This window comes from Vitis vinifera, chromosome 9 (genome assembly GCF_030704535.1).
Source record: "Vitis vinifera cultivar Pinot Noir 40024 chromosome 9, ASM3070453v1".
In the NCBI taxonomy this organism is placed as follows: domain Eukaryota; kingdom Viridiplantae; phylum Streptophyta; class Magnoliopsida; order Vitales; family Vitaceae; genus Vitis; species Vitis vinifera.
In genome coordinates this window covers 19,840,098-19,861,692 of record NC_081813.1, presented here as the reverse complement: position 1 = coordinate 19,861,692, position 21,595 = coordinate 19,840,098, and the positions used below count along the sequence as shown (strand labels likewise).

General features: G+C 34.5%; 1 protein-coding gene across 1 annotated transcript; it reads left to right on the top strand.

Annotated features, from left to right (window-relative positions):
- Positions 1-19,199: 19,199 nt before the first annotated feature.
- On the top strand, positions 19,200-21,595 carry LOC100253643 (putative receptor-like protein kinase At3g47110). Its single transcript, XM_019222123.1, has 3 exons — positions 19,200-20,726; positions 20,870-21,008; positions 21,447-21,595. The coding sequence occupies exons 1-3, from the start codon at positions 19,200-19,202 to the stop codon at positions 21,593-21,595; spliced, it is 1,815 nt and encodes a 604-aa protein (XP_019077668.1).

Here is a 21,595-nt window from a genome sequence, read left to right as displayed (position 1 = left end):
TCTTCACCATTGCTCTCTCAAGGAATTGGGCAATCAAGCAACTGGATGTAAATAATGCGTTCCTCAATGGAGATTTTCAAGAAGAAGTGTTCATGCAACAACCACAGGGGTTTATTGATGAGCAAAATCCTAATTTGGTTTGTAGACTTCATAAGGCCTTGTATGGCTTGAAACAAGCCCCACGAGCCTGGTTTGAGAAACTCCATCGAGCATTGTCGAGTTTTGGGTTTGTATTCGCCAAGTCTGACCATTCACTATTCTTAAAGTTCACTCCTAGTCATATTACATATGTCTTGGTCTATGTTGATGACATTTTGGTCACTGGTAGTGACACAGCTGCAATTACTTCCCTAATAGCTCAATTGAACTCAGAATTTTCCTTGAAAGACCTCGAGGAAGTGCATTATTTCCTAGGAATACAGGTTTCTCATACCAATAATGGACTACATTTATCCCAAATTAAATATATTCAAGAATTGCTCCAAAAGACAAAAATGGTGCATTGCAAACTTGCAAGAACTCCTCTGCCCACTGGTCTAAAATTGAGAGTTGGAGATGGTGATCTTGTGGAGGATTTACATGGTTATCGGAGTACAATAGGAGCTCTTCAATATGTGACCATCACGAGGCTGGAGCTCTCTTTCAGTGTGAACAAATGATTTGCGTGCCTAGCTGGTGTTCCTTTAGTTTGGTCCTCAGACAGGAGTAATCAACAAAATTTATAACCTATATCACCATGCACTAGGATAGCCTTTGCTAATATAGCATAGTGGCTCTAAGATCGTTCACTGGGAAGGGTTTTCAACTTACAACCGATACCAATTCAAAGCTGAATTGGTGCTTTTTCATTTCAAGGTTAGCTTAAGAAGAAAACATAAACTTTTGTTGAAAAAGGATTTGTTTTAAGCTAACTAAAAAGAAAGTAATGGGAATTACTTATGAAGAAAAACGTTCCTTGGAGTTTTAGGCTCACTAGGGTCAGGCTCCTTATGCAAAAACAGAGCTCCGGTCACTTGAATCTTTTCCTCGCATTAGAGAATTAACATATAGTTAATTCTCTAACCGGTGTTGTACAGATGTTTCCCTTTAATGGATTTCAGCACTAATTTCCTCTCACTGATGCAACTTGCAATGGCTCATGCCTCTCACCTAGCATTCACCATTCAAGGTGATCATTAACCTTGGACTTCCCTTCTCAAGCTCGCAAGAGATAACTAATGGATGTCTCCTTAGAGTCCAAAAGCTTACCAAGTGTTGGCAATTCTAGAAAATCCTACCTTCAAGTCACCTCCCAAAGGCTTGCAAAAGATAAACTAGTGCATCTCCATGGACGAAGATCACTTGCCTTACCAAGTTTTGGCCCAGGTGAATTGAAGGCGTTTTAAGTTAACTAAAAACATAGAAATCATTAACGGGTCACACTTACTCTTCATTAATAGCTGAAACAACAAAACTACCAATTCTTGCATTCGGGGCCTTACCCGGCTACCTTAGCTCCAAGGAACTAAAAGCCTAGCCACTCATTCTCTAAGGAAACATCCTCAGAGCTTGTTTGGCTAGTAAGAAAAATAAATACAATACAATCAAATTGAGTAGGTAAGGCAGAGCAAAGCTCTGTATTTTAATTCCTTCCAAAAACTATACAAAAGTTATCTCTGAGAACAAGCTCCTGAGATATATATGTAATGGAAATTACAAACAATATATATGAGGCTATTTACCCTTTGTTCTTACTTAATAACTAAGGAATCCAATAATTGGTGGATTACAAGGAGAGAATGAGGATTTAGACATCAAATATCTGAAGCAAAAAATCTAAAAATGTCGGTCGCAAATATCTGGAAGCACTCAGGAGAATTTCGCAGGCGTGCAAGATGGCTGTGAAATTTCGCAACCTGAAGGACACCATTTCGCAGCCATCCTCTTGTGATTTCGCAGCCAAAGGCTGATTTCGCAGCCTACGAAATTGGCTTTCAGCTTGGTGTGATTGGCTTCCAATGGCTCTAACTTCTTCAATTCAACTCTGAATCGCATACTGTTTGAAGCATTGGATTGCTGACTTCCCGAGCTTCCAAACAACATATAGTATGCATAAATTGAGCTCCAGGAAGTGCTCCAAAAGTGTCTAACAGTTGCTGTCCTCTTGAATGCTTCATGCTAGATTTCTCTCTTTGCTTTCCCTCCTTGCATTCATGATTTGCTTATGGCAAAGGACTATAAAGCTTTAAAGCTTTGGTTCTTCATGTTAATGAACTTCCCATTGCTTTGCCATGGATTCCATAGAACTGTCCTCAATCTTGGATTGCTTTGGTGATCAAATTACTATCAAAAGCACCAATACTTACACAATTTGATTAGAAATGATTGCAAAGGTCCTTAATATTCTAATTGAGTTAAAAGGTAATAACTACTACTCAAAAGTGTTTAAAAGAGTTAATTATAAGGTACAAAATAGCACTTTTTGAGTAGCAATCAACAAAGTATGTCAATTTATGCAAAATCCTATAGAGGAGCATTAGAAGGTTGTGAAAAATCTTGAGATATTTACAGGGCACTTTGCATCATGGTTTACATTTGAAGAAATCATCTAGCCTTGATTTAGTTGGATTTTATGATGCTGATTGGGCATCTGATTTGGATGATAGACGCTCGACTCAGGTCATTGTGTACTTTTAGGACCAAATTTAATATCTTGGCAATCCAAGAAACAACATACTATTTCAAGGTCTAGTACTGAAGCTGAATATCGAAGTCTTGCAGGTTTGGTAGCTGAAATCACATGGTTAAGGTCATTGTTGAGTGAGTTTCAACTTCCCCTAGCTAAGCCTCCTCTGGTATGGTGTGATAACCTTAGCAAGATTTTGTTCGTGAAAAAGTCATTCGGATGGAAGTAGAGGTTCACCATGTCCCCTTAGCTGATCAACTTGCAGTTGTATTCACAAAGACAGTTTGCTCGACTTAATTTATTGAATTCAGACATAAACTCAGGATAGAAAATCTTTCTACCCTGAGTTTGAGGAGGGATGTTAGAGAAGATTAGTTAGGATCAATCAAGAATTAGTTTTGGATTAGTCTTGACAACTCATGCTTAATAGATTGTAATAGATTGTAACAATACTTAAGTTGTAGAAATATATAGAGAAAACAGAGAGTCTACTTCTCAAAAAAAGAGGAGACACTTTCTGGACAGTCTTAAAAAATAACCTTTTCCACTATCTTCTCTCTAGAATCTTCTTTCTTAAAATTCTATCAAGGTGGATCAGTTGACTAGTTTGCAATCAATCAATCTGCAATACAATCTCTTTAGTGGACAGATACCACCCAGCTTTGGAAACTTAAACAGGCTTCAAAGCTTGTTTCTGGGGAATAATAGTTTTACGAGAACCATTCCTCTTTCCATTGGCAACATGTCAATGCTTGAAACTTTGGGTTTAGCAGGCAATCATCTGCAAGGAAACATTCGAGAAAAGATTGTTAAACTTTCAAATTTGAAGATATTAGAAATCCAAAGTAACCACCTTGTGAGTGCAATTCCTTTAGCCATCTTCAACATCTTTTCTTTACAAGAAATTGCTCTAACCTACAATAGTCTATCTAGTGATATCCCAAGTAGCATGTGCAATCATGATTTGTCAGAATTAAGAGGCATTCGTCTATCAAGTAATCAGCTTACTGGACCAATTCCATCCAATCTCAACAAATGTGGAGAGCTTCAGACTTTATCTTTGTCTTTCAATAAATTCACTGGAGGCATTCCAAGAAGTATCGGTAGCTTAACCAAGCTTACTATGTTATCGCTTGCTACCAACAGCCTTAGTGGTACAGTTACATTTTCCATTCCCATTTAATTTTTATTTAATTTTATTTTGGATTCTATTACATATAATTAGTTGACTTCATCAGAGTTCAAACTACTAACCTTGTCTTTACAATGAATTTGAGAAATATTTCTGCAATGATGATTTGTATTTGATTGTAAAAAGTTCAATGGTAGGTACCATCCCAAAAGAACTAAATTTTCTTCCTAGTTTGGAGTATTTGTATCTCATAAGCAATAGCTTCACCGATCCAATTCTATCAGCCATCTTCAACATCTCCACTTTGAAGGAGATTGATCTTGGAAAAAAATGGATTTTCTAGAAGTATGCCATTGGATATCATGTGTGCTCATTCTCCATCACTTCAACTAATCGGTCTTTAAAATAATATATTCACCAGAACCATACATGGAGGAATTGCAAATTGTACTTCACTGAGAGAACTATATTTGAGTGGTAACGACTTGACAGTTATGATTATATCTATTTTTTTTCTTAAAACATGTTGATTCTCCTCCGGAATGTTTAATTGATTTATTACTTTTCATGACCTAAGAGTTTCTTTTGGAGTGAGTTGAAGAATTTGATTAGAATTTTCTAATCCTCACAAGCCTTTTCTTTACAGAGTTTTTTATGCCTTTCATTACCAAAAATCACTTGGCAAACAATAACTTTGTCTCTTATGCATAGTGTCTATCACACCCTAGGTTGTGCAAATCCTTTAGACTCGATCACAAGCTTCCGAATTTACTATGGAACTTCTCAAACTTCCTAATAAGACACCTATCACTAGAATAACCTTTCTTATGCCAAATTTTTTGGAATCTCTAGATTGCTTCATTTCAAGCCCTAAACGGTTGTGGTATATGCAAAACTATCCTAAGCATCTCTAGATCTGTACATAACACAAAATGTAGCAATAAAGACCACCAACAACCATAGATCTAAAGATAAAAACCATGCTTGTGATCTACATGTTCCCACATTTATTCCAATTGATGGTGAAACCAATAAGGATCTTAAAAACCAAGGGATCTTTCGTCTCATGGCTCTCTTTCTTGGATTTAGGCACTTGAGGATGGTGAAATCCTCTCATAAGGATGGAGGTCTCTTTGAATCCTCAAAAGATTGAAGAAGAAGACTAAAGCTCTAACCCTTAAGAAGGTTTACATAAGCTTCCTTGTGGGTTTATTATCCCAATCAAAGATAACATTGACAAACTCGTATGCAACCTTGCATTTGTACCAAAACACCCTTATGCACACATGTGAATAAATAATCTAACTAACTGTCAAAAACCATGCCACTTAGGAACATGAGTGCAAGCGAGGTGTTAGGATAAAGCCCTTAAAAGCATGACTTGATGTAACAAAATTTGGAATTTTTAAATTTATTAATAAAGTTCTAGTTTCACTTTTATCTATCCTCATTTCATGCATTGTACTTCATGAGCCTTATGGATTGCATCTCTTATATTGTACATGACTTAGGTGCATTAGGATTTCCATGAAGATCCAAGCCATGAGTTCCTTGTAAGTAGATGACTTATCCACAGTAAGGTTGTGGGCCTAAGCAACCTATTAGAGATTATAGTGCACTTCTTCCTAATTTGAGGGATGGTTGGTCTTAGCTATTGGGATGGGTTTCCTGTGGTGAGTGCATTAGTGTCTATAGTTACACATTAGACAGGACCTATAATGAGTCATGAAATAAGGCTAGTGGGTAGTCATAACTTCACCAAGTTGTTACATTGTCTTATCTCTCAAGCTTAAGAAAATATTGAGCTTGTGTCCAAATTAACAGTGACTTTTACCTATGGATGAGATCATAAAGTGATCACATATTTCTTATGGATTGGATCACTATTAATGGAAGTCGGTAATAATAGGTATTCTCAATAGAGCCACTCTGACATCTCATTGGATTCACCATAGGTCCTATCTAATATGTAACCATGCACACTAGTGCACTCACCATGCATGGGAAACTCATCTCAATGATCAAGACCAGTTATCCTTCTAATTAAGAGGTAGTGCATTACAGTCTAAAATCGATTGCTTAAGTCCATGAACCAGCTATGAACAATTCATCAATCTTATAAAGAACCCATGAGTTCGATCCTTCATACAACTCTAAATCCACCTAAGTATGTACAATGCAAATGATACATGCCTAAATGCTCAAATCAACATCAATGCAAACAAGGGATAGCAAGGGGAGAAGTTAAGTCTAACTTTACTACATCATGTCTTACTTTAAAGGGCCATTTCCTAACAAAAATAAACATTTGTACATGGCTTCAATAGATATTTAGATAATGGAAATTATCTTTATAGCCTTAACAAAGTTTTTGCCACTACTTGGAGTTGTAGGTTCATCACCACATTTTAATTTTTTTTTCCAAAAGAATTATCTAAATTTATCAAATTATTCAATAATTTGATACTTAGGCAATATTCTTCTTTCATACAAGTTTACTTCTTTATTAGTATTTCATTTTCAAAACATAAAGACTCTTGAAACTTATCAATAACTTCTTACTACTTCTTTGATTCAAGGGTTAATGATTTACACAATATTAATGTCTTTTAATTATTTAACTTTTTATTTTTTATACACAGTCTTTTCCAATCAAAACAAACTTTTTTAAAACTTGAATGTAGATTCTTTCCCTCAAACTCCAAGTTATCTATTATCAAGAACGAAAAAAAAAGAATTAGAAAAATAAATAAATTTTAAAATTTTTACCTATTCTCATTTCAATTGAAAGAGTGTTCTTGAAGCCTAAAACTACTTGAATGAGGATAAATATGTAGTGCAATAATTTTAAACCTAAACTCCACCTTTTCTTTTTGTTTACAAACATAGAGAACTATTAGTAATGAATCAACCACAAAAAAAGCTATGTGATATAATTGGAAACCACCTACAAAACTTTCATGGTTGTAAAAGCACGAGTCTCAATAAACATAGAGAAATTCACTAAATATGAAAAAAGTGCATAGTTTTATCTATAGCTTAAATAATGCAATCCAGTCATTAGATATTTACTTTGATAAGCATAGACACTACTCTTTATTTCCTTGATGTGGTATCTCATGCTTTTTAGAGAATTCCAATTGAATATGATTCATCTAGGATTGTAATCAATCCAACCTTCCTTTTCAACCAAAAGAAATCTCAAATTTTAATTTAATTTTTTTTAAAAAAAAGTTTAAGAATAATAATGAAAACAATAACTTTTTCTTTCACACATAATGTCCCTTGCACGCAAGGCTATGAATATAGATTCTTTTTATATACATAAAAACCTAAATGGAATATAATAGGAAGACCAACAAAGTTGGGGAGAGGTAACCAATTAGGAAATTAATGACTTTTAACAAATAATTTAGAGTTTCAAAAAAATATTTTTGGCACATTTGTGAATTGGTGCTTAACTTGCTCTCTTTAGGGTGCTTATGCTAAGCAATATCCAAAATGAATGCACACCTTATCTTGTTTCCCCTTCTTGTGTTTTGAATTCACTGCAAAAGTATACAAGTCCTTTTGGAAGCAAGTAACACTAGACCCATGCTTTTAGAAAAATTAAAAACCTAATTTAGCTAGGTTAGTACACTAACACCTTCATGTCAACACATCTTTGTGCACTAGAAGCACCCTTTGCTTTGCCTTCTAGTATATCAATGCAAGTCCAAGCCATTCACATACTTCTTGTTTCCAATATTCTCCAACTTAGACTATGATACATACCAATATGTAATGACTTGCTCCCAACTGTGTAAATGTTATTTGCTCTAAGCTTAATGGGCCCTTACAACTTTAAAATGTGTCTACAAAGTTAAAAGGAGTTCATATTTATATTCTTCAACAAACTCTTTCTCCTATCCAATATGTGATATTACAATAACCCTTCTATGCACACACAATGTTCTCATCATGTCCCATAGGATTGTAGTGTCAAACACACAAACATCCCTTTTGGAACCAATTATAGGGCCAAAAGACTCCTATAAATTTCAAACATGTCTACATGATTTAAAAGAATCCAAACCTATATATCACCATGAACTTTTTCCCATATTAGATGTGGAATATCACAATCACCTTTCATGCAAACATGATGTCCTTTTCATATCCCATAGGATTACAAGGCTAAATGGACAAATGCCCCTTATGAGATGAAATAAAGTCCTACACTAGGGTTTAGGACCAGTTCTGATATAATTTCTAATGACTCACTCCTTCCTATGTAGATATTGTTAGCATTAGACCCAAAGGGCTCCCATAGCATTAAAACGTATCTACATGTTTAAGAGGAACACCATGACTTCTTTCTCTTATCCAATATGAGATATTACAATCACCCTCATGGAGACACAATTCTTCATCACACCCTATGAGTTTACGAGATCAAATAAATAGACACCCCTTTTGAGGTCAAACAAACTCCTACATCAAGGTTAAGGATCCTCTTAGATACCATTTGTAATGACTTGCTCCCAATCATGTAGATATTATTCTCACTAGGTCAGATGGGCCCTCACAACTTTAAAACATGTATATGTATATATATATATATATATATATATATATATATATATATATATATATATAATGCTATGAACTTTTTTCCCTATCTAATATAAGATATCTTACAATCTTTTATGATTGGAGAAGCTCTAATGTATGTGTTGTACTATATGTAAAAATAGAAAGAAAGATATTTTTAACACTTTTCCTTATTTTTTATACCAAAAATCTAGTGAAAACAAGGAATAAAATTCAATGAACTATTAAAGGATATAGAATTCACCACCCTTTAAGTCCATAAGAAACTTGGAACTCACCACCTAATGGAATCCACCAAACAGATATAGAGTTCTTCGGAAAGAAAAAAAAAAAAAAACTCCATTGAATTGAAAATCTCTTCATTTTCAAGCAATAAAAAAATAGTTAGGAACCTCAAATTACTCCATTCCCATGCCTATATATTGTAAGGGTGGATGCATCTATCCATAAGGATCTTTAGATCTAACACAATGGAAATAAATGGCTTAAAAAAACATAGAATAATACAAATTTAGAGATTAAAACCCATACTTGTGATTTATTCCTAAATTGAAACTCATCAAATGAAAGACATGTTTGAATGCTCTAGAGGCTGCATACACCCAAAGTCTTCCACCCGATAACTCATACCATGTCCATGGCACTCCAAAGAGCAAAATTTGGAAGGCTGGATGCTTAGACTCTTACTCTCTCCCTAGATTTAGAAGACAACAATTAAAAGGTCATTAGGAAAACTTAACCTCATAAATGACATTTATAGGATTCTCTTACTAAGCTTAAGTGACTTAAGCCCTCATGGACTTGGGTCACATAATCTAACTCAAAATGGATCTTAATTGATTGATTAACCACACAGGGTCATCTAATTAATCAATTCACCCAATCCAAAGACCTTATTCACTATCCCTTATGTAACCTTACATAATTACCAAAATACCGTTATGCACAAGAGTAAACTAAAAGTCAATCCAACTCTCATAAACCATGTCATCATGGTATATGAGCTTAGAGTGGAGACTACTAGTGTCCATAGGAGTATTGTCTCCCTTACAATCCAATTCTGATGTTGATTCAACATCCCACTAAAGAAAATCAAATGTACTCCAATACCCTATGTAAATAATAAAGAGACAAAGCTTAGGTCTGTAACCTACTATCCACCGCATGCAGACCCTCTATGAATTGGTGTCTATAATCTAACAAGATAATGCTATCACCTATTGAAATTACCTCTCAAATCCTTGAGTTACAGATCGCACTTATTGTATGATCAACTAACACACTCTAGCTTCAAGGATCAATTGTTAAATTTCATTAAAAGAATTATATTGGCTATAGATTTCATGATCTCATGTCCTTTAGATTACTCAATTAGACATAATGTCTCAATCCCATGATATATCATGGTGCCTCTATTAAGAATACAAGGATAAATGACCACTTTAAGGTCTCACCCATAGGTTGAAGCCTCTTGTTAATTTCAACACAAGCTCAATATCTTCTCAAGGTTGAAAACCCATACAATATAGTAGTTTGGTGAATCAAGACAATTGATACTCTTACGGTCATGATTCACCATAGGTCTTGTCCAATGTGCATCACATACAACAATGCACTCACCATGGGAAAGTTATCCTAATAATCAAGCCAAGCCATTTGGAAGTAGTGCACTACAATCTCTATTGGATTGCCTAAATCCATGAACCAAATGTAGACAACTTATCTACATAGAAGGAATTCATGACTTGTATCCTCTATGCAACTTCTAATGCACCCAAGTCATGTACAATGTAAGAGATATAGGTTGAATGCACAAATTAATGTCAATGCATAAAAAGGATAGTTAAGTTTGACTTTGTTACCTTATGTCCTGCTTTTTGGGGCTCAATCCCAACAAAAACTACCTCCCATATAATTTAAAAGACACATAGTTTACACTTGGAACAATCCTCCAAGCATACAATTCCAATGCACCTAGCTTATATTCTCAATACCAAACCAAGTGAATTCCAATAAGTTTTCTAATTGAAAAAATAGATGACACCTTAAGAACTTACACAAGGGCTGAAACTTCACCTAGGAAGTGAAGTTGAGGGAAGTAAGAGAAAGAAATAAAATTAGGAATTCCCAAGTGACTCCCCTTTTACCAAAAGAAAAAAAGAAAAAAAAAGAAAAAAAAAGTAGAAAAACAGTTAAATAAACACTAATTTTCTTTCAAAAGATGTTCAAATTTTGGTTCTAATTTGGCTAAAGCTTAGGAAATTAAAAGTGAGAATTTATAGCCCCTTGGACTCCGCTTCTTGGACCATGTAGAAAGACACTCCCTATAAAGCTCCTCTAGGTGAAAAAACTCAGTCTCGAGTCTAGAATGTTGTTATTACCATGAAAAAGTAAAGATCAGAAACATTGAAAGTATATGAAACCCTATAATTATTAGGAAACTCAATTTTATATGCATTTCACCAATTCATTGGAGTACCTTGACTGGACCATCAACCTTTGGTTTGAGTTTAGCATACTTTCTAACTAGAAAACATTCTTTTCAAATATGAACCCACATCAAATATTTTTTCTTCAATTCAACATGTCTTTTATGCTTGTCAGTAGTCCTTTTATACTTATCAGTTTGCTTATGAATCTTGTCCTGCACTTATTTATGAAGCCTCCTAATGTCGCATACCCTTTCTTCAACATCCCCACTAAAATGATGAGTGGTTAGAAGAGGAGATAAATCCAAAGGACTTATAGGATTTTTACCATAAATTGCTTCAAAAAGACTACAACCAGCAGTTTGATTAGTAGATTGATTGTAAGCAAATTCAATATGAGTTAAAATAGGATCCCATTTTTCAATATCCTTCCCCACATAGCATCATAAGAGATTCCTTAAACTTCGATTAATGACTTCCATTTGACCATTTTTTTGGGGGTGGTAAGAAAACCTTAAATTAAGAAGTTTGAACCTTGATAAAAATAAAAAATAAAAAAAAACACCGTAGTCCTTGGAATGCCATGCAGCTTCACAATTTCTTGAAAATACAAGTTAGTTATACGAGATGTATCCAATATTTTGTTGTAATTAACAAAATAAGCCATTTTATAGAAGCGATTAACCACTACCATTATAGAATTTTTGTTTCTTTTAGTCATAGGCAAACCAGCAAAAAAAATCTAAGCTAACATCCTACCAAGGGGCCCTAGATGCATGTTCAAAGTGGAGTGTATAAGTCAATATTTTGACCGTGGGCATTAGCAATATGGCAAATTGTGCATTGTTTCACATATATCATGGCATCTTAGTATAATTTTAGCCAATAGAAGTTATCCCTTACAAGAGAAAGAGTTTTCTCCCTACCAAAGTGACTTACAATTCCATTGTTATGAGCTTCCATAATAATTGATTCCCTTAAATAGAATTTTGGAATACATAAACAATTACCCTTGAAGGGATAACAATCCTACCAAGAATATTGATGACAACTATTTTTACCTTCTTCTCCTATTCAAAGTAAGAATCATCTTTATACAACTCCTTCAAAACCTCAAAGCCTACAACTTTCACTTGCATGGTTGATAGCAAAGAGTATTTTCGACTTAAAGCATCTACAACCAAATTTTCAATGCTAGATTTGTGTTTAATAGCGAAATTATAAGCTTGAATAAATTCAACTCATAGAGCCTGCCTGCTATTGAGTTTTTGTTGACTATGGATAAACTTCAAAGCCTTATGATTTAACTATAGAACAACTAGCTTAAAAAGAAGATACTGACTCCAATGATCTAAGGTCCGATAGATTGCATTAAATTCTTTATCGTAAGTAGAGTATTACTTTCGAGACTCATTCAACTTTTCACTAAAGAAAGCAATTGGCTTGCCTTCTTGACTAAGGACAATACCAATACCTTTATTGGAAGCATCACAGTGAACTTGAAAAACTTTAATAAAATCTAAAAGTGAAAGAATAGGAATTTTAGTCACTTTTCTTTTGATGAGCTCAAAGCTCTTTTGGGCTTCACTTATACGTTTGAAAACAACTCCCTTCAAGCATTTAATGATAGGAGCAACAAGGGTGTTGAAACGTTTGATAATTTGACAATAAAAAGAGGCAAGACAATGGAAACTTCACACTTTATGTAGTGATTTAAGTGCTAGCCAATTCAAAATTACTTCCACCTTGCTAGGATCTATATTATTTCCTTTTCTTGATACAACATACCCTAAAAATATTAGGCCTTCATTGAAAATCTACATTTTTTCAAGTTAACATAAAGTTTTTAGGTTTTCAAGGTGTTGAAAACTTGATGAAGATAATCCAAGTACTGTTCTTCCCCTTTTCTATGCACAAGAATGTCATCAAAATTGACAACAACAATTTCCTAATAAATGGTTTTAAAATGTAATTTATAAGCCGCATAAAAGTGCTTATAGCATTAGAGGAGCCACAAGGCATAACCATCCATTCATTCTATTGTCTTGAATATTGTTTTCTATTCATTGCCTCGTCTCATTTGGATCTAATGATACCCTCTCCAAAGATCAATCTTAGAGAAAACCAAAGCATCATGAAGTTGGTCAAGAAGATCATCAAACATGAGATAAGAAATCGATAATCAAAAGTTATCTTATTTACTACGCTACTATTAACACACATTCGTGGACTTCCTTCATTTTTAGGTATAAGAAAGGTAGGAACAACATATGGAATCTTATTCTCTCTTATCAAGCCTTTAGCAATAAGTTCATCTACTTGCCCTTGTATTTCTTCATGCTTCTTAGGACTTATTCTATATATTGCTTTGTTTAGTAAAATAGACCCTGGTGTAAGATTAATGTGATGTTGAATATCCCTCGTTGATGGAAGACCATGGGGAATATCCTCCTAAATCACATTAGGAAATTCTTTAAGAAGACACTTCACCCTATAAGGTAGTTCAATGTTCTCTTCATTTTCTTCCAAGACCACCAAAACATACAGTTTATTTCCTCTTTTCAACTCCTTTTCACATTCAAATTTAATAAGTAAGCTACTTTCACTCACTTTAGAAGGTTTAGGGTAGCTTCCAATTTAACGGATCCTAAAATAATCTTGACTCCATCTTTGACAAAGGTGTATGTGTTCCTATACCCATCATGCAAAGTTCTTCTATCATGTTGCCATGGTCTTCCCAAAAGCAAATGACAAGCATCCATAGGAAATACATCACACCAAGCTTCATCTTTATAACTATTCCCAATGGAAAATGATACAAGATAGCATTTGTTTACCTGTACCTCTTTCTCCTTTTGAAGCCAGGAAAGTTTTTAAAGGTGGGGATGTGCCTCTATTTTAAGGCATAACCTTTCCACCATTTGAGTAGACATCACATTCTCAAAGTTTCCATCATCAATAATAAAAATACACATCTTGCCATGGGAGTGCATTGTGTATGAAAAATACTCTTTCACAACCAATCTTCTTCACCTCCATGGCAATTAGTTATATTTCTTTACACCATAAGAGATTCCCTGTCATCAAGATAAGTAACTTCCTCTTCTGCACTACACATCTTGCCATGGGAGTGCGTTATGTATGAAAAATACTCTTTCACAACCAATCTTCTTCACCTCCATGGTAATTAGTTATATTTCTTTACACCATAAGAGATTCCCCATCATCGAGATAAGTAACTTCCTCTTCTTCACTCAAAATTGGAGTCATTTTGAGAGTTTTTTATGACATCATATTCTCAAAGTTGCCACCATCAATAATAAACTTATACACCTTGCCATGGGAGTGCATCTTGTATGAAAAATACTCTTTCACAACTAATCTTCTTCATCTCCATGGCTATTAGTTAGATTTCTTTACATGATAAGAGATTCCCCTTCATCGAGATAAGTAACTTCCTCTTCTTCACTCAAAATTGGAGAGTCATTTTAAGAGTTTTTAATGACCTTCTCATTATTGTCTTCTTCTACCAAGGTGATAATTCTACAATTAGGACATTCTGAAGCAATTGTCCATATCCATGACACTTAAAACATTGATGGGAACTAGTTTTTGATGAGCTCAGTTTCTGGATATAACCAGCTTCACCATCAACCTTTGAACCTATTTTAGATGGGGGTTTCATAGTGGGACTAGTTTTTGCTTTAGATATATATATATGTCTCTAGCTAGAAGATTCATCTCAAGGCTTAAGTCGAAACCCACTACCCTTTACTTCCTTCTATGGTTTTTCTTTAAGAGAAAACTTACACACATAACCGTAAGTCAAATTAGGTTGTAATTGGACAATATTACCAATTTCAGGCTTCAAACCTTTAAGAAAATGAGGTATGGTTTGTTCTTCAGGTTCAACAAGAGCACATTCCATCATGAGATGGTCAAATTTCGTTGTATATTCTTTTACAATCTTTTTATAAGGAGTCATATTTAATCATCAAGAAGATAAATTTCTCTTCATTAAACTTATCAATCAATTCTTATTGCTTCTTTTATTCAAGGGTGAATGATTTACACAATATTCATGTCTTTTAATTCTTCAACTTTTTAATTTCTTTACACAATCTTTTCCAATCAAGACAAACTTTTTAAAAACTTGAATGTGGATTCTTTCCCTCAAACTCCAAGTTATATATTATCAAGAATGAAAGAAAGAATTGAAAAAAAAAAATTTTAATTTTTTACTCACCCTCATATCAATTGGAAGTGTGTTCTTGAAGCCCAAAACTACTTGAAGGAGGGTAAATATGTTGTGCAATAATTTTAAACCTAAATTCTACCTTTTCTTTTTATTTACAAATGTAGAGAACTATTAATAATGAATAAACCATAAAACAAGATATGTGATATAATTGGAAACCACCTACGAAACTTCATAGCTATAAATGCTTGAGTCTCAATAAACTTAGAGAAATTCAATAAATATGAAAGAAGTGCATAGTTTTATCTAGCTTAAGTGTAATCTACTCACAAGATATTTACTTTGATAAGCATATACACTACTCTTTCTATCCTTGATGTGGTACCTCATGGTCTTTAGTGAATTCCAATTGAATTCGATTAATCTGGGCTTGTAATCAAACCAACCTTCCTTTTCAACCAAAAGAAATCTCAAATTCTATTTTGAAATATTTTTTTTCAAAGTTTAAGAATAATAATGACAAACAATGACTTTTTCTTTCACACATAATGTCCATCACACACTAAGCTATGAATACAGATTCTTTGTGTGTACATAAAAACCTAGATGGAATATAGTAAGAAGACTAAAAAAGTTGGGGAGAGGGAACCAATTAGGAAATTATGACTTTTAAAAAATAATTTAAAGTTTCAAAAGAAATATTTTTGCCACATTTGTGAATTGATGCTTAACTTGCACTCTTTAGGGTGCTTAGGCTAACCAATATCCAAAATGTATACATACCTTATCTTGTTTCACCTTCTTGTGTTTCCAACTCACTCTAGCAGTATACAAGTCCTTTTGCAAGCAAGTAATACTAGACCAATGCTTTTAGAAAAATTACAAACCTGATTTAGCTATGCTAGTACACTAACACCCTCATGTCAAGACATCTTTGTTCGCCACAAAAATCCTTGCTTTGCCTTCTAGTAGATCAAGGCAAGTCCAAGCCATCCACATACTTCTTGTTTCCAATATTCTTCAACCTAGGCTATGATATATACCAATCTATAATGACCTACTTCCAACTATTTAGATATTGTTTGTTCTAAGCTAAATGGACTCTTACAACTTTAAAACATGTATATAAAATTAAGAGAAGTTCATACTTATATTGTCCAACAAACTCTTTCACCTATCCAATGTGGGATATTACAATAATCCCTCTATACACACACAATGTCCTCATAATGTCCCATAAGATTGTGACATCAAATATACAGACATTATTTGTGGGACCAAACAAACTCTTAAACGTGGGTTAGGGTTCAATTATGATATTATTTATAATAACCTGCTTCTAAGCATGTAGATATTGTCTGCTCTAATACAATTTGCAATGACTCACTCCCTCCAATGTAGATATTGTTAACTTTAGACCCAAAGGGTCCTCGTAGCTTCAAAACATGTCTACATGAGTAAAAGAAGTACCATGATTATTTTCCTTTATCCAATATGGGATATCATAATCACCCTCATGGAGACACAATTCCTCATCATGTCCAATGGGATTGTGAGATCAAACAAATTGATACCCCTTGCAGGGCCAAACAAACTTCTGCATTGGGGTCAAGGATCCACTTTGATACCATTTGTAATAACTTGTTCCCAATCATGTAGGTATTATCCGCTCTAGGCCGAATGAGCCCTCATGCCTTTAAAACATGTATACAAGGTGTGTATATGTATATATATAGTGCTATGAACTTTTTCCCCATCTTATATGGGATATCTTACAATCTATTATGATTGGAGAAGCTCTAATGTATAAGTTGTACAATATGTTAAAATAAAAATAAATATATGTTTAACACTTTTTCTTATTTTTTATATCAGAAATTTGGCTAAAACAAGGGATAAAATACAATGAACTCTCAAAGGATACAAAATTCACCACCCTTTGAATCCACTGGAAACTTGGAAGTTGCCACTTAACGGAATCCACCAAAGAGATAAGAGTTCTTTGAAAAAAAAAAAAAAAAACTCTCAATTGGATTGAAGATCTCTTCTTTTTCAAGCAACTAAAAAACTCCCTCCCATATAATTCAAAAGACACATAGTTTACACTTGGAACAACCCTCCAAGCATAGGATTCCCAAGCACCTAGCTTATATTCTCAATACCAAACTAAGTGAATTCCAAGAAGTTTTCTAATTGAAAAAATAAATGACACCTTAGGGACTTATAGAAGGACTGAAACTTCACCTAGGAAGTTGAGAGAAGTAAGAAAAGGAAATAAAATTAGGAATTCCCAAGTGACTCCACTTTTACCAAAAATAAAATAAAATAAAATAAAATCTGCCAAATAAAACACCAACTTTGTTCCAAAAGATGTTTCAAATTTTGGTTCTAATTTGGCTGAATCTTATGAAATGAAAGCGAGAATCTATAGCCCCTTAGACTCCGCTTTCTTAGACCATGTAGAAAGACACTCCCTATCTAGCTCCTCTAGGTGGAAAAGACTCATCCCCGAGTCTAGAATGCTGCTAGTACCATGAAAAGTGTAAAAATAAAAAACATTGAAATAGATGAAACCCCATAATTATTAGGAAGCTCAATTCTATATGCATTTTCACCAATTCATTGGAGAGTATTTTGAATGGACCATCAGCCTTTGGTTTGAGTTTAGCATACTTTCCAAGTGGAAAACATTCTTTTTGAAGGTGAACCCACACCAAATCTCCTTCCTTAAATTCAACATGTCTTTTATGCTTGTCAGCACTCCTTTTATACTTCTCATTTTGCTTGTGAATCCTGTCCTGCACTTGTTTATGAAGCCGCCTAATGTCATGTACCCTTTCTTTAGCATCCCCACTATGCCATGCAGCTTCACAATTTCTTGAAAATACAAGTCTGCTATATGAGATGCATCCAATACCTTGCAGGGAACAAAAGGGGCCATTTTAGAGAAACGATCAGCCACTACCATTATAGAATCTTTGTTTCTTTGAGTTCTAGGCAAACCAACAACAAAATCCAAGCTAATATCCTCCCAAGGGGCCTTAGGTATCAAGAGTGGAGTGTATAAACCAGTATTTTGACCATGGGCCTTAGCAATATGACAAATTGTTCACTGCTTCACATATCTCATGACATCTTGGTCTAATTTTGGCCAATAGAAGTTATCCCTTGCAATCTATCAAAGTGACCTACAATTCCACTGCTATGAGCTTCCATAATAATTGATCCCCTTAAAGAGCATCATGGAAATCTAGCAAAAACAGGGGATAAAATTCGATGAACTCTCAAGGGATACAAAATTCACCACCCTTTGCGTCCACTGAAAACTGGAACTCACCACTCAATGGAATCCACCAAAGAGACACAGTTCTTCAAAAGAAAAACTCGGTTGAATTGAAGATCTCTTCTTTTTCAAGCAGTCAAAAAACTCCCTCCCATATGATTCAAAAGACTTGCATAGTTTACACTGGAACAACCCTCCAAGCATAGGATTCCAAAGCACCTAGCTTATATTCTCAATACCAAACTAAGTGAATTCCAAGAAGTTTTCTAATCGAAAAAATAAATGACATCTTAGGAACTGCAGAAGGACTGAAACTTCACCAAGGAAGTCGAGGGAAGTAAGAAAAGGAGATAAAATTAGGAATTCTGAGGTGACTCTCCTTCTACCAAAAAAAATCTGCCAGATAAACACCAACTTTGTTCCAAAAGATGTTTTAAATTCTGGTTCTAATTTGGCTGAAGCTTAGGAAATTATAGTGAGAATCTGTATCCCTTGGACTCTGCTTCTTGGACCATGAAGAAAGATACTCCCGTGTCAATTTTAATACAGAAAATAATTATGTTAATTTCCTAAACATTTGATCTCACAACTTATTCTAACAAATAAAAAATTCTATGGAAAGCTCCAAAGATAGCATACCTTCAAATTTTCTCTCAGTGAAAATTTGAAAAGAAATCTCCATGGTTTAGTTAACCTATTCTTTCCAATATGGTTTATTTTTATACATTCTATGTAGTTTAGAACAGAGTTGTTTTATGGAAAACTCATGAAATGTTTGTTCAATTATAGCAGGTGAGGTTCCATGTGAAATTGGTAGCCTTCATACTTTGAATGTGTTGAGAATTGAAGACAACAGACTAACCGGCTACATTCCTTCTCAAATCTTCAATATCTCATCCATGGTTTCAGCCTCACTGGGAAGGAACAACTTCTCAGGCAATCTTCCACCAAACTTTGCCTCTCATCTTCCCAATCTTGACGAACTTCTACTGGGAATTAATAGGCTTAGTGGTATTATTCCTAGCTCCATCAGCAATGCTTCTAAGCTTACGAGGCTGGATGTTGGTGGTAACGCATTCACTGGATCCATACCTCATACACTTGGGAGTATAAGATTCCTTGAGAACCTGCATCTAGGAGGTAATAATCTGACAGGTGAATCTTCTATCCAAGAATTGAGTTTTCTCACTTCATTGACAAACTGCAAGTGGCTGAGCACATTGGACATTACATTGAATCCTCTAAGTGGCATCCTTCCTACTTCTATTGGGAATCTCTCTACCTCTCTTGAACGTTTTCGAGCCAGCGCATGCAATCTCAAGGGCAACATCCCTACTGAAATTGGAAATTTAGGTAGCCTTTATCTGTTATTCCTGGACCACAATGACTTAATTGGAACTATTCCCCCGTCAATTGGACAATTACAGAAGCTCCAAGGTTTGCATCTTTCTGACAATAAACTACAAGGTTTCATCCCAAACGATATTTGTCAGCTAAGGAATTTAGTTGAGTTATTTTTGGAAAATAATCAGCTCTCTGGATCCATACCAGCATGCTTGGGTGAACTTACTTTTCTAAGACAAGTCGACTTGGGCTCCAACAAACTAAATTCCACAATACCTTTGACTTTGTGGAGCCTGAAGGATATCTTGACTTTAGACTTGTCCTCAAATTTTCTAGTTAGCTATCTACCGTCAGATATGGGAAATTTAAAGGTTCTGGTAAAAATAGATTTGTCAAGGAATCAATTGTCATGTGAAATTCCAAGTAACGCTGTAGACCTCCGAGATTTAATTTCTCTCTCCTTGGCTCATAATAGATTTGAAGGCCCCATATTGCACTCATTTAGCAATTTGAAGAGCTTGGAGTTCATGGATCTATCCGACAATGCTCTATCTGGAGAAATACCGAAATCGTTAGAGGGATTAGTGTATCTAAAATATCTAAATGTGTCTTTCAATAGACTATATGGAGAGATCCCCACTGAAGGGCCTTTTGCAAACTTCTCAGCCGAATCTTTTATGATGAACGAGGCACTGTGTGGTTCACCAAGGCTGAAACTCCCACCCTGCAGAACTGGCACTCATCGGTCTACCACAATTTCTTGGCTCCTACTAAAATACATCTTACCGGCAATTTTATCAACACTACTTTTCTTGGCCCTCATTTTTGTGTGGACGAGATGCAGAAAAAGGAATGCAGTCCTTCCAACTCAGTCAGAATCATTACTTATAGAAACATGGAGGAGAATTTCTTACCAAGAAATTTTCCAAGCTACAAATGGATTTAGTGCAGGCAATCTACTTGGTAGAGGAAGTTTGGGATCGGTATATAGAGGAACTCTTTCAGATGGGAAGGATGCTGCCATCAAGGTTTTCAATTTGCAGGAAGAAGCAGCATTCAAGAGCTTTAATGCAGAATGTGAAGTAATGCGCCATATTTGTCATCGAAATCTAATCAAAATTATTAGCAGCTGCTCTAACTCTTACATTGGGTACTGGAGTATGTACCCAATGGAAGTCTGGAGAGATGGCTGTATTCTCACAACTATTGCTTGGATATCCTGCAGAGATTAAATATAATGATAGATGTCGCATTAGCTATGGAATATCTTCATCACAGTTGTTCGACACCTGTTGTTCACTGTGATTTGAAGCCAAGCAATATCCTGCTAGATGAAGATTTTGGTGGTCACGTTGGTGATTTTGGTATTGCAAAACTCCTAGGCGAATAAGAGTCCATTAGAAAAACAGACCCTTGCAACCTTAGGGTACATGGCACCAGGTACTTTTCCTAATACTTTATCTGTACTTCATGTTCATTTTTAGGTTATCTTTGGTTCCAAAAAGACTCTGGTTTCACTATGAAAAATATGAAGGAAAGTTAAGTATAATTAAAATAAATAAAAACTTATATATTTTTAATTTATTTAATCTTTATATAATTAAAATAATTTATTGATTTTAAATTTATTTTTAATTTATTTTCCCTCATTTATTCTTTTCTTCTACTTTTTCTCTTTATTTTCTTTTCTTCACATTTTCACTCAAACTTTATGGAAACCAAACATAGCCTTAACACATCTCTTTTCAAGTCATCGAAATTTTGAAGGATTATTGATTGATTTAATATAATATGTGTTGTAGAGTATGGTTCCAATGGAATAGTTACCACTAGTGGTGATGTCTATAGTTATGGTATCGTGTTAATGGAGACGTTTACAAGGAGAAGGCCTACAGATGAAATTTTTTCTGAAGAATTGGGTATGGGATTCGCTATGTGGTTCAATTACTGA

What these genes read in the sequence shown, in the direction of transcription:
- LOC100253643 (XM_019222123.1), top strand. Translation starts at nt 19,200, where the DNA reads ATGGTTTCAGCCTCACTGGGAAGGAACAACTTCTCAGGCAATCTTCCA. An exon ending in GCTTTAATGCAGAATGTGAA is followed by an intron (nt 20,727 to 20,869) that starts GTAATGCGCCAT and finishes GATATCCTGCAG; the next exon opens with AGATTAAATATAATGATAGA. An exon ending in TGGTCACGTTGGTGATTTTG is followed by an intron (nt 21,009 to 21,446) that starts GTATTGCAAAAC and finishes TATGTGTTGTAG; the next exon opens with AGTATGGTTCCAATGGAATA.